This window comes from Talpa occidentalis, unplaced genomic scaffold, assembly GCF_014898055.3.
Source record: "Talpa occidentalis isolate TD23 unplaced genomic scaffold, MPIMG_talOcc4v2.1 talOcc4.6, whole genome shotgun sequence".
Lineage (NCBI taxonomy): Eukaryota > Metazoa > Chordata > Mammalia > Eulipotyphla > Talpidae > Talpa > Talpa occidentalis.
The window spans coordinates 13874701-13888545 of NW_023604972.1; the positions used below are offsets into that span (position 1 = coordinate 13874701).

General features: G+C 44.7%; 1 protein-coding gene across 4 annotated transcripts in view; it reads left to right on the forward strand.

The window, feature by feature from the left end:
* Positions 1–499: 499 nt before the first annotated feature.
* The window catches only part of RBPJ (recombination signal binding protein for immunoglobulin kappa J region), a 79610-nt gene continuing 66264 nt past the window's right edge, over positions 500–13845 (forward strand). Inside the window, exon 1 of one of the 4 annotated variants that reach the window (XM_037530449.1) lies at positions 500–566. In XM_037530449.1, coding sequence (XP_037386346.1) covers positions 508–566 — 59 coding nt within the window. In that variant the 5' untranslated portion in view covers positions 500–507. Of the gene's footprint in view, positions 567–708; positions 790–1477; positions 1592–13845 lie in introns of those variants that run through there. The other 3 variants (XM_037530450.2, XM_037530452.2, XM_054688286.1) reach the window with 3 other exon arrangements.

The following is a 13845-nucleotide window of genomic DNA, read 5'->3' on the forward strand; positions in this document are numbered from 1 at the left end:
GCGGTGGGGGGGCCGCCCCGGCTGCAGGGCAGGTCTCCCCGCTGCAGACACCGAGCGCGCCCGGGCGTGCAGCGAGCTGGGCAGCGGAGGCGTCCTCGCCAAGGGCCTGGGCCGCGCCTCGGTCCTCCCCGCGGGGTGCAGAGCGCGGGCGGCCGTGCGAGCGCCCCGGGGTCCCGGGCCCCCCCTCCCGGCCCGGCCGCAGCCCCCGCCCCGCGCCCCGCCCGAGCGCCGGTCCCGCCGGGGCCGCGGCACCTGCCGCGGGCGGCCCGGGGCGCGCGGGTGAATGAACGGGGCCGGGAGCGCGGGAAGCCGCGCGGAAAGCACCCCGCGGAGGAGGCGTTTCCTCGGGCCCGCGAGACGCGGCGCATTTTCTCAGGACCCCTCCCCCGCGGCCCCGCCCCCTGACCCCTCCATTCCCCGTCCCCGCCGCGGTCCCCTCCGGTTTTCCTCCTCTCCGCGCACGTCCCTCAGGGCGCGCCCCAAAACCCGGATCCCGGAGCGCTCCCCATGGACCGCGCGGAGGGCTCGCCCGCGGGGCGGCCGCCTGCGCATGCTCCCGCGCCCGGGTAGGTGTCCAGGCCGGCGGCGCGCCGGGGCCGACTCCGCGGGCGGCGCGAGGCGTCCGGCTCCCGGCGGCGGCCGCGCGGGGCGACGGCGCGCGGGGCTGGGTGGCCGCGAGCCGCGAGGAGCGAGGGAAGGGGCGGGGGCGCGGCCGGGCCGGCGGCGGGGATCTCGCGAGGGTTGGAGTTTTGGCGAGAGTTTGTGGAAGATGGCGCCTGTTGTGACAGGGTAAGTCTGGGGGACCCGGAGCGCCGGGAGCCGGGAAAGTTGCGGGCGTCTCGCTGCCCGCGGCGGGCGGCGGGCGCGGGGCCGCGGCGCGCGCGGCGGGCGGGGGCCGCGGGGGCGGCGGCGCGCGCGCCGGGCGCGGGGGCGGCGCGGGCCGGGGCTGCCCGGTCGGCGCCGCCGGGGCTCGGGCTCCGGCGCGTGAGGGCGGGCGGCGGCGGCGAGGCCGGCGGGTGCGGGCGGGCGCGCGGGGCCCCGGGCGCCGTGCCCGCCGCGCGCCCCCCGCCCCGCGCCCGCGGGCCCTGCCTCCCCGCCCCGCAGCTTTGTTCCTCCCGGCCGGCGTCGCGCGCTCGCCGGGCCGGTGCCCCCAGCTCGGGCGCTTTGTCTCTCCCGCTGCCCCCCGCGACTCAACCCCCGCCCTTTGTCTCCCCGCCCCGGGCGCTTTGTCCGCCCCGGCGCTCCCCGCATCCCTTCTCCATCTTCTCCCCGGCGCTGTCCTTCCTCCCGTGCGCCTTTGTTGTGCCCCTTGCTACTTGGGGGGTCAGTGACCTGCCGCCGTCCGGGCACCAGATTTCTGTGCGGCTCTTTGCATTTTCCCAGCGTTTTCATTGTGGGTTTCCCTCTCACCTTTCTGGTGGGTCCTCGGGCACCCGCGGAGGCTTTGTCTTCCCCATCCTTGAGCGTGTTTGCTCGGCACCCCCTTCTCCTACCATCGCTTGATTTATCCACTACCCACGGAGTGTGTTGGCTGCGCTGTCTCAGCCCGGGGACTCCATCTGGTGCTTTTACGTGCAGACAGACTCTTAAGGTTTGTTATTGTTTTTGTGGGTCCGAAAGATGGGGGTACTTAGTTTGCTCTTCAGCGCCTCTCCTCTCGGCACCCCTTTCTCTCGGGATTACGTGCACGTCTCCACCCCCCCCACCCCCCGCCCCCCTCTTTCCTCTCGGGATTACGAGTCTCCAGTTTTCTTCGCCGTCTCTTTGGGCCTGTGGTTGTTTTGCTTGGAAACAGTAGCCCTGGAAAAAGATCTGGTCTCTCGGTTCTAGCAAATCCTCCCTCCCCCCGTGGAGTTTTGACGGCCTAGGCCAAGGGCAGCTGTCGCAGCTCCGCATCTGGGTTACCTGAGGGTATTCTAGGACGGTTGCAGGAGACGCACGCTATTTTTTTTCTGTTGACATGTGAGAATAGTTTCAGATTAGCCGCACTGGCTATTCCTTTGGTGTGTGATTAGCGGTTGAGTGAATTTAGATGTTAAACATTTGTGAATGTTCGGGTGGAGGATTCCAGTGTTTTTCTGAACCTCTAGGTGTACAATTCAGTTATTTTATCAGTAACGCCTTTGGAAGGAAAAAAGTTACACATCTTGCTTGGGAATTTGATATAAATGTTCTACTTTTAAGAAATCACTAGATAGTTTACTGTGTAAATTGTGACAGCCCCTATGCCTCATCGGAATTGAAATGAGGAAAAAGCTGAAGAGTGCGATTTCTAGTTGAGTCCTGCTTCTAGAATCTTTTGTGGGGTCATTGAATCAAATGCAATTAAAAGACATTTAAGTAATAATCTTAGGTAAGGTAAAGGCACTTCTAATGTTAAAGGAGAGTTAAGTTATTCAGAGTTCTTATTGTTATGGTAATATAAGAGCTGGGGGTTGGGGGAGGTGGGTGACGTGGTTTATTTAAGAGTCCTGAATATTCTGGTACTGAGCACTAGAGGTTTTTTGTTAGACCCAAGAAATTGCTTAGGAAGTATTTTCCTCTCCTACTAGTTGAGCACTACTTTTGGAAGATATGTTTGCCCATAAAATCATTTGAAGTGTAATTTCACTTGTAAAGTTCCCCAGAAAGTGCTACTTACACAGGATATATACAAGATCTAGCATGATGAATGTTAGTGCATTGGAAAACACTTTTTTTTGAGCACTGTGCTTAGAATTTGTACTTTGAATTTTAATAATGAAAATCATGTTTCCAGATTGATTTATGGAGTTTCGGTGAAAATTTGAGTAGATTTTACCCAATAATCATTTCGCCAGCCTGTTACTTGTTCTCGGTGCCTAATCATTCTTTTGAAGGTAAAATTTTGAGTGGGCTCTCGGTTTTGACTAGGCAAAGTATAAATATGGTATAATAACAAGGTATTTTGCTCTGACTTGTGAAGGATGATCACATAAACACAAAAGCAGGCTCATGCAATTTGATTTGTTTTTCACCTAAGTCATGTAAGACCTTTATTTCATGACCAACTAAAACGGTGCCTTTACTAACTTATATCAAACAGCAGCATATTTAGAAACACATGGAATGAGTTGTGGTTGGGAAACTTTCATTCTGAGTATTGACTATTAAAACTTTAAAAATTTATTGTACATGCATGTAGCAGATGAAGCTACGAAGAGTTTATTTTCAGGGGAAAATTAAAGAGGCTCATTTGCAGTATTTCAGATCTTTTGCAATATGCTTTTAGGTACCAGCTTTTTAAGTAGTTTGGTTCTTTAAAAAGTTATCTGTTGTCATATACTATCTATTTTTTTAAGTGGCTGAGACTGTAAATGACTTGGGGGTAGTTACTCTTGCTAGCTGTAATCCATTAGGGAATCTTTGGCACTCTGGATGGATAAGACATTAGGGAAAAAATGGTGTGTTTGAAAGGTCTTACAAATCTTAATTCTAGTATTCTGTCATTTAAAAAAATGAATTCTAAAATCCTTAGACTTGGCCTTAAGTATTATTTTGCATTTTGTTTCTTCCTAATGCTGAATTTCATGTTATTGCATCTAGGGGCAGTATTTTCTCATGGATTGACTAAAAGTTGTTATTTTTGGCATCTGCATTTGTGATTATTTCCAAGTTACTCTGCTTCCCTTGGGTCAGTTTCCTAACTATGTAGTAAAATGGGAATTGTAATAACTTGCCACATCTGCACAGGATTGCTGTACCTTAGGATTTACAATGAGCATCCTTGGATGAAAGGTGTGGTTAAAGTCTAGGAATTGTTGCTGAAATAAGCTGATGTGAAGTAGGTCATATTTTATAGGAAGTCAAGTAGGAGGTTATGAACTACGTTCTTGGCAAGTCACAGTGGTGGTAGTGGGACCAAAAAACCCTCAAATACGTACTATTGTTTGGATAATAAAATAGATCTATATTTTCCCATATAAGCTTAGAGAGAGAGGGGTAAGTGAAACTGTATGTTTGTGTTGTGTAAATGATTGAAGATCTGTCAAACTAAAATACAGTAACATTGTAAACTTATGGGATGCTTTCCCTCTATTGATTTGTTTTCTGCATGTAGTAATATATTTTTTTAAATGGTAGCACAAAATGTTTTTTTCTAGACTTTAGGCCAAGTGTGTTAATAGTAATGACTCATTTTAAATCTGCCCTATGTTTTTTAATGCTTTGTCATTTGCTGTCTGGAATATTTTCTAGCAACCTGGACCATAATTCAGACTTGACCCTTGGCCTAGGAAAGTCTTGCATTTGGGGGACACCCTAATAGTTATTTATTGAACAAACAACTTGTTGCTTTTCTATTCCTGGTTGATGATATCATTTCCCAGCTAGTTCCCAGGACAGATTTCTGGATTCCTCTCTCATAGTAACCCCTTTCATCTAATCACTAGAACTGCCCATTTTCCCTTCTGCAAAATCTGTTTCCTTCATCCTCACTGCCAAGGTTCGAGTGCTCATCTTTTCTCACCTGGATTAAAAGCATTTGCAGCTTTCTTTTTGCTTCTGGAATGCTCCCCCCCCCCCAACTTCTATAGTGTCTTTTAAAAGAGCAAATCTGATCGCTTCACTCCTTAGTTTAAAAACCTTTCAATGGCTCCCCCTAGCAGTCTTCATTAAGACAGGCAGCAGAGTGGAGAGTGGGAACTCACATTTAGGATTTAATTTGAACTGGGTTCCAGTTCTGCCTCTGCCGCTTGAAACCTCGGCAGTATTGACAAATGATATAACCTCTTCTTGCCTGTTCTGTCAATTGCATGATAATTACTCAGTGGGTTGTTATAAGGATGGAAAGCAAGAAAATACGTAGTAGGATGCCTGGAACATAGCAAGTGCTCAAAAAATGTTAGCTAGCATGGCAAGTAGGGGCCTCCATTACTATTTCAATTATCTTTTCTCCAGCTGAACTGTGCGTCTTTCTCTCTTTCCTTATGCTGCAGCCATATTTAAGAACTTGGAGTTTCCTGCATCAGCCCAGTGGTTTAATGCCTCCCTGTGCATGGAAAGTCTAGTGTTAGGGGTTATTATTCAAGATTTAGGTCTGAGGGTATTCCAACAGGATCCACCAGGCTGAGTTTGGTGCTTCTCCCGTGTGCTCTTAAAGGACGGGGTATAATTCTCTTGGAAGCATCATACTGGATTTTAATTGTCACACTTGAAGGCTCTTAGTGGCAGATACCATTTTCTTAATCATTTTTACACTTTCAAAGGGAAAAAGCTTTTCTTTGGGCATCAGTAGAAAGGTTTTTTAAACAAAGGACTCAGTACTTTGAAGTCTTGATGTAACAAGGCTCATATAGATAGTATTAAATATAGATTACACATATTTAAGTATTTTATAATATAGAGATTTCTTTTTTTTTTTAATAGAGGCATGTTTATTTATTTATTTGTTTGTTTGTTTGTTTGTTCTGTTTACACATGCACTGGGTACAGTCAGAAGCGCGGGAGGGTGAGAGAATTCACCAGAGCCAGAGCAGGGAGCAGAGCAGGCAGAAGGACTGAAGTACACTGCTGAGGGGAGCAGTGGGCGGCAGGAGAGGTCTGCGCGCCATGTGGGACCCTCCTCCGGTGGCCGGGGAGCCAGCCGGGGATCGAACTGGCGCTGCAGAGGCTGAGGGCAGCTTCGCAACCCAGCGCTCAACCGCTGCGCCACCGGGGAGGCCTAGAGATTTCTTTAGGTCATTTAATTGCTGAAATTCCCAAGGAATAGCTGTCTGATAGCCTAGACAACATTATAATAAGATCTTTTTTATTTTTAATTTTTAAAAATATTTATTTATTTATGCATACAAGAACTGGGGTACAGACCAGAGGTTGCAGGGGGTGAGAAGATTCACCAGAGACAGAGTGGGGAGCAGAACAGGCGGATTGACTGAAATACACTGCTGAGGGGAGCAGTGGGCAATACTGGAGAGGTCTGCTATGCCATGTGGGTCAAACTCTCTGGCCAGGGATCAAACTCATGCTTCAGTGGCTGCAGATACCTTCATAGTGCTGCGACTTAACCCCTTGCACCACCAGGGAGGCCCAAGATCCTTTTTTTTTTTTTTTTTTTTTTAAAGATTTATTTATTTATGCATGCAAGAACTGGCCAGGCCAGAGGTGCTGGGAGTGGGGGGGGTGGTGGTGGTGGTGGTGGTGGTGGTGGTGGTGAGAGGATTTACCAGAGGCAGAGTGGGGAACAGAATAGGTAGATTGACTGAAACACATTGCTGAGGGGAGCAGCGGGTGAGACAGAAGTCTGCTGTGCCGTGTGGGTGTGGGTGGGATGGAACTAGTGCTGCAGTGGTTGCAATAGCTTCATAGTGCTGCTACTTAACCCCTTGCGCCACCAGAGAGGCCCTATAATAAGATTTTTAGGCAGAAGTTTCTTTTGGATTATTATAAAATGCTTTACTTGTGTAAAACTGAAAAGGTGAAGTGTCATATTTTGTTTGTGAAATATTTCACAAAACTTCCATTTTTTTTAGGTTTATTTTTATGTACTTAGCTGCATAATGGTATACACGAAACCTTAGGATACTGTTGTTTGCTTTTTTGGGGGGAATCCATCACATAGAATCAAATGATATGTGGGAGGTTGAGATCTTGTGGACAAATTACATACAATAATTTTTCCAAGTTTCAGATATTACCAATATAAAATAGGGAATGATTGGTTTTATTGTATTTATCTGCCAGGCATATTGTGACTATCATATAAGATAAAATACATGGTGTCATAAAAGTCAAATAAGGCATGTGTAAGTGATTTGTAAATAGTAAAGCATTTATACAAATATTTTAATTATAACAATTGGTTTATCCTGGTAGCCTTTCATAGGCATGGTTCAAGATGGACTTTTTTTTATTGCATCCTGTGGTTTGTGGGTCATGTTTTAGGAAGGCAGCAGTGTATTTAGTGCAGAGGACCGCAGCCCTTGAAATATGTGCCTTGGCATTTTGAGCAGACATATTTGGTAAATTACTGCTAGACCACAGATGTTATCATTGAGTAACCCCCAACTTTTGGGGGTCTATTTCTTGCTACTCTTTTCTCTGCTTGAACAGCTGAGTAAATGCTGAATGCCGAAATGCTCCCATCTCTCAGACACCCTGCCCACAGTTCCGGATGCCCGTTAGGCCTGGCACTATCTCATAGTGTAGCTTATGTCTCATTAGCTGTACTTTTGCTTCAGGGAATTAAATGATAACCTAATGGTGTGAAAGGGTTATATATTTGCCCGAACACAACTTCTGGGAAAAAGGCATTGGAGTCACTCTGGCTTGGCTCAAGTGGTAGTGATTATGTATCTCTACAAATATTTGTATCAGTTTGTTGTTTTGAAACAATGTAGTGATAAACGTGACAGCTTGTCTGTTAGATTGGGCATGTTCATAGCAGCCTTGGGGATATTTACACTATTTTAAGCTTACAAAACAAATAGAATCCATTGCATGTTAGGCAGCCTCAGTTGCAAAAACCTTGCAGTGAAAGTGCAGCACCTGTTGGTTGTGAGATGAATATACTAAAAAATCACGTTGACCTTTTTAAATCTCCCGCAGCTTTTCAATAGTTTTAACTTGGGCCTTGGAGCTATTTTTTTATTGTTAATTAGATGATAGAATTATAAATGAATAAAATTGTTTCTCATGGAAAGTTTATATAACCAGGAAGAATTTTATAACTTCATGAAACATTGTTATAATTTTAGTATTGTGCTAACTTGTTATAAAACTGCAGTATTATTTGCCTAATAAAGTATAGAACTAATAAGATTTGATTAATTTAAATAATTTTGTTGTAGGACATATTAGGCTTGGGCTGTTTTGCATAACTGGAACGAAGATATTTCTTTTTGGGAAACTGCAGACTCACTAAGGTCTTCCTTTATTTGTCAGCATGCTTTTAAAATAGACTTTATTTTTTAGAACAGTTTTAGGTTCACAGCAAAATTGAGTGGAAGGTACAGATTTCCCTTGTGTTCTCTGCTCCCACTCCCCCATATTCTCTGCCCTTCTGTCCCGCCCCCCCATAGCCTCCATGGATGACATCTCCCAGCAGTGATGTATTTGCTGTAATAGATGAATGTATGTTAACACAGTGTTATCTTCCCAAGCCCATAGTTTACATTAGAATTCAGTCTGGATGTTGTATGTCCTGTGGGTTTGGACAAAAATCCTCTATGCACTGCTTGCTTATGCATCCCGCCCTCCTCCCTAATTCCTGGCAACCACTAAACTTTTTATTGTCACCATAGTTTCCAGGATATTGTTTCAAGTAATTTAACTTTTGGTTTGGGATTGAGAAAATTTTTCACGTAAAAATTATATAATTCTATGCAAAGCTCCTGTTCCATGCACCAATTGGAGACAACAGAAATATGAAGGTCCCAGACCATCCTTTAATGGATCTCCTTTATAATTGCTTTAATTATGATATATTTGTTACAGAAACAGTTGTTGTGCTCTCAAGGGGTACAGTATATTACTGTGTACTGGCCTTATAGAGATGACTGAAAAAGGTCTTTGATACTCATGAATTAGGGGAAAGTGTAGGATAGTTAACAAAGAAGATTGTGCTGTAACAGGTGTATAATGTTGATGGAAACACAGATGTCAATGATTATTTCCTAATTGGAGGAGAATTCATAGAAGAGATGAGTTTATAGGGAAGGGTAGGAAATAAAACTGGAAAAGTAGTTGGGTTGGGGGACTCCTTGGAGAATCTTGTGCTAAAACTAAGGATTTGATTATCAGTGCGGGGTGAGGGGGGAAGCTGAACATGTTTGAAGATGTGCAGCTGGATATATTATGTATAAAATAGATTGGGATTGATGGGGGCCATAAAAGAAATGTAATCAAGGTCTGATCTTGGTGGTAGGCCTGGGAATAGAAAGACAGGAAAGACAAAGCATCTTTGGAATCTGCACTGTCTCTATAGCTCTGTGATTATGAGCATGTCACTTAATGTAAGTCTTTCCCTTATCTAACAAATGGGAGAATGTATCACTTCGTGGATTAATGTGAGGATTAAGTGAGATAAAGGGTATAAAGTGTCCAGCTCAGTTCTGGGAATAGTTAGTACTCAACAAATAGCCTCCTTTCCCTTTCTGGAGTAGAGGATAAAGTGGATAAAAGGGTTAGATGGGGTGGAGATTGTAGAAAGGAAGTGGGGGGGGCAGCTGAAGGATTGAACCATGGGTGATGAAGTAAACATAGGCGAAGAGGTGGGAAAATCAGAGTGAGTGGTATCAGCTAAAATGTCACTTGCGAGGTGAGTATGACTTGAAGGGATTAAATGATATATAACACTTGCCACTAGGTGGCAGTCTAGGTGACAAGGCTGACGTTTGACTTGGATTGGTTTTTCCTGTTGAACTCTCTGAGAATCTGATCCCCTTAATTTATGTTCAGATTTCTGGCATTTTTGGACTCTACTTTTTGATTTGCAGTGTGAAACATAGCAAGTAAGAAACTCAGTTTTGAAAAAAAAAATAGTAATGATATTAGAATATGTTCTGTGGGAAAAACCGAGGAGAGGCTCAGCAAAATTTACTAACCACTGAAATGTACCATCTCTGGTACATTTAAAGTGGTATTTAAAGTGGTATCTCTGGTATTTAAAGTGATGCCTGGTGTTTAGATTTTAGGCCATGAGTATGTGTGTATATTAACACTGTGGATAGATTTAAAGGAGGAGACTGTGGGTATTTGTTCCTTACTGGATTTAATGAAAGACGATGAAGTGTGGACTCTAACAGAGTACTAGACTGATTCTGTATTCTCTTATTTATATCCTGGTATATTGTACTCTCCCTGTTGTGGATAACATACCTTAAAGTATAACTCTAGACTGTGTCAAATGTTGTCGATTATTGACTCCATTAAATTCAGGAAACTTCAGAGCTAGAAAGGACTTTGCTATTAATATGTTCTAAAGTAACCCCTCATTTAAACATAGGCATAGACAGAATAAATGATTTACTGTTAGCTAATGACTGAGACACTCAGTGACTGAGCTGGGGAGGACTAGTTCCCGGTTTATAGTTTTGCGAGGGAGATTTATGCTGATCTTTTTATTCTTTTCTATTTATACTACTCAGCTGCCTTTTACTATTGCATGCACTTTGTTTTGTTTTTCAACTCCCCCCTTCCCCCCATTTCTATGGATTTAGACCAAGACTACAAATCCCTTAGCCCCAAGGCAGGTTGGTAGAGTGCTGCTGCCAGCACTCTACCACCTCTGAGCCTGCTGTTCTGTTGTTGCTGTTTTCCTGTTCTTGATGGTGCGTGTGCTCTTTATTCTGTATTCCTCACTGAGCAAGGAAGCCTCTTTGAGAATACAGTCCTGCACACCTTCTCACCCAGTCTGCTTTAGCTGCTCTCTCCTTAAGGACTGCTGGCTTCCATTTCCCCTGGCTCACTCAAGCCTCTGCCTCTTGCCGCTCTAGCTTCTTAGTTCTGCCACCTGTCCTACATGCAGCTGGCTATTTCCAAAGCTTCTGAAGGGGGAAATGAAGGGACAGAAAAGGAGATCCAAGACTATAATGTCAGGAAAGTTGCCACATTTGAAATATTTTTATACTGAAAGGTGGACTGGTTTATGAACCTGATGATGTTCATATAGTGGTTTTCCTAGTGTGTATGTCAAGACAGTATGACTCTTGACTGTGGAATTCATTAAATCTGTTGAATCTGTTGTCTGCTTATCTAAATGTCCAGTAAGTGAGATTAATTCATTTTCAGCTTTCTAAAGTAGTGATAGTATTTGGTAATATACTTAAAGCTTACAATATTAAATGTCATTATTAGATTAAATGCTTGGTGCTGAGTTAGTGGGAGTTAGAGCTTCACTTCTGTAATGTTAAAGATGCAAACATGGATGGCTGCAGTTTTTCATTTATTTTGGTAAATAAGTCTTTCTTCATCTTGGCCTTCTACGACAACGTGAGTGTGATAATGTACGCTTCACATGTCCATTATTTAAACTTAGTTTCTTTTTTTTAAAAGACTATATATTTATGCTTCAAGCTTTTCTTTTTAAAAAAATGTTTTATTCCCCCAAAAGTAATAGATTGTTTAAAACCAAAGCTCAAAGCAGTAAGTGTAGAGTAAGGATGGCTCTGTTCTCAGTTGGGTGGCTTTCTGCCACACCTCTATAGAATGTGCCTACAAGCATAGGAAATCTTGTTTTTAATTTCTGTTCTCCCATTACCTAGATTGGATCTTGCTAGTTACATAACATTGTTTTCAACTTGTGTGGAAACAGTGTTTCTTGTGGAGTTCGGGGAGTCCTAGGTGTGTCCTCTCATTATTGATGGCTGCTTTGCGGTAGCTTCCAGCTTTGAGTTTTTTATTTTTTAAAGATTTTATTTTTATTTATGCATGCAAGAGCTAGGGTACAGGCCAGAGGTGTGTGAGGGGAGGTGAGAGGATTCACCAGAGACAGAGTGGGGAACAGAACAGGCAGATTGACCGAAGTGCACTGCTGAGGGGAGCAGCAGGTGAGTCAGGAGAGGTCTGCTGCGCCTTGTGGCTTGCTCCCTGGCCAGCTAGGGATGGAACTTGTGCTGCAGAGGCTTCAGAGAGCTTTATAGGTTGCGTCTTAACCCCATGTGCCACCAGGGAGGCCCCCAACTTTCAGTTTTTTACATGCCTACAATCTGAGCATGTATAAAGCTATCTAAAACCTGGGTATTTTTAAGTGGGGTCACTTTTTTCCATCAGTTCATTGGCCATTTATATTAAGTATTTTCTCTTCATTTTTCATTTAATTTTTTTGTCTTATGGACATTTAAGATTTATGCAGACAAATTTGTAGTTTTTTCTTTGGTTTTATTTTCTCCCCCTACTGTTAGCAAGCAGATTGAGGGGCACCCGGAGGGAGGACCCCCCACCCCGAGCCTGCATGCTCTAAATGGGTTCTGCCACCCACCACATAAAGACAAAGCATTCTTTTAGTGTGAAAGAACTTTAATAGGATTAGTGTGTATGGTGAGAAGAGGAGAGAAGAAAGGATAATAGTTTCCCAACAAATCACCCAGTTACCATCCCCTTGTGGTTAATTGCTCAGCCAGAGTTGGGCCCTGGCAGGGCCACGGAGGCCCAAAATCTTGCCCCAAGTTCAAGGCACCTTCTGGTAGGGAGGGAACTACTGGAAAGGGCAGAAGGGCCCAGGTAATTCTGAGAGGAAAGAAGCAAAATCAAAGTACAAGTCAAGGTAACAGCTGCCAGTGACAGCCTCCACCGGGTCTCTCACCCACCTCTCCTCCAGTGTCTCTGTGTCTTGACTCTGTGCGTCTCTTCATGTCCCCCGAATCCCTGGTGCAAGCCCAAAGCCAAGAAACAAGTGGGTCTTCACGTGTCTCGGCTCCATGTGCCGCCTCCAAGTCTTCTCCAGCTTCCCCTCCCCGCTCAGCTCCACCTTCCTTGGGGCAGGGAACATGGGACCTTCCCTTTTTAGATTGAGCCCTTTAACACTTTGGGGAGGATTTTATTTTGCTGTGTCTTATGGGATGTAGCCTTTACCGTCAGTTTTTTCAAATGTACAATCAAGTGTATGGCATTTTTCACGCTTTTCTATCTTCCCTTCTGTTGCTGTAGAGCTGTGGTTTTTAAGATGAGATCCTTGGACCAGCAGCTCTTGGATATTGTGGAAACTTGGTGGAAATGCAAAGTCTTTCCTTCTGTCCCATATCCTCCAGTATCAGAAGCCCTGGAGGTGGCAGCCTATAATCTGTTTCAGTCGTGCCCCAGTGATTCACACACCCGTGATGTTTCCAGATCACCGCTGAGAACTCCTCTTTGAGGACAGCCCCCTGCGTGGGCAGTAGGTCCCATAGTCTCAGCTACTCTAGTATAGTCATTGAACCAGTCAGCTGGCCTTCCCTTTCCCTCAGTTTCTGTGTGTCTGCTGTAGCTTTCTTGACTATACATTTGACCTTTGAACAGTGTTGGGAGCTGGGGGCATCCCCCCTGCACCATGAAGTCAGAAATCCCTGACTGCTAATAACTTGACTGCCCAGAACTTTACTAACAGCCTGCTGTTGACCAAAAGCTGGTGATTAACAGTTAACACATATTTTATGTGTTAGGCCATATTGTCACAGTAGAATAAGCTAGAAATGTATTTATAAATATTGTAAGTTTAGGCAATTTATTTACAAGAAAATCCATGTGTAAAGTGGACCTTCACAGTTCAAACCTGTGTTCAAGGATCAAGTGCACAAGCGCGGTGTTATTTCTCCTCTGGACTCCACACACCCCTCTTGTTCCTTATTTCTCTTCCTCTTTGCAGCAAACTTCTTCTAACTTAACTGGATCAGTTGTTCCTTGACTAGGTCAGTAGTGTTTGATATCTTGGGTCATTCCCTTCTCATGCAAATATTTTCTTGTTTGCCCTTGGGGATACCATACTGTTAGCGCCCCACTTCCCTGGTGCCTGCCTGCTCCCCTTCCTGTCCCCCTTCCTTTTTTTTTTTAATAGCACAAGCACTTCATTTACTTACCAAAGGGATAAGCTTAATGAAACCAATACTTTGAAAGAGTTGCATACATATAAAGTATTTATGATAAAGATAATTGAATAAGGTAGTGTGGGGGGGAAACAGTGTGAGGATTTGCACATGTGTGGAGATTTGCTCATTGAACCGAACTTGTTCGGCTAAGCAGCCTAATTCCTCTCCAAAATAATAATGGACGTTTATTTTCCTTTTTCAAAGACCTGAGTACAGGTGTGATTATTCACACCCATTCCACCACCAGTTTCCCATCTCCCAGTTTTCTTGCTGTTTTGCCCTCCTTCCCATCAGCTTCCTCCTTTTGAACCAGTGTGTCATTTGTAAA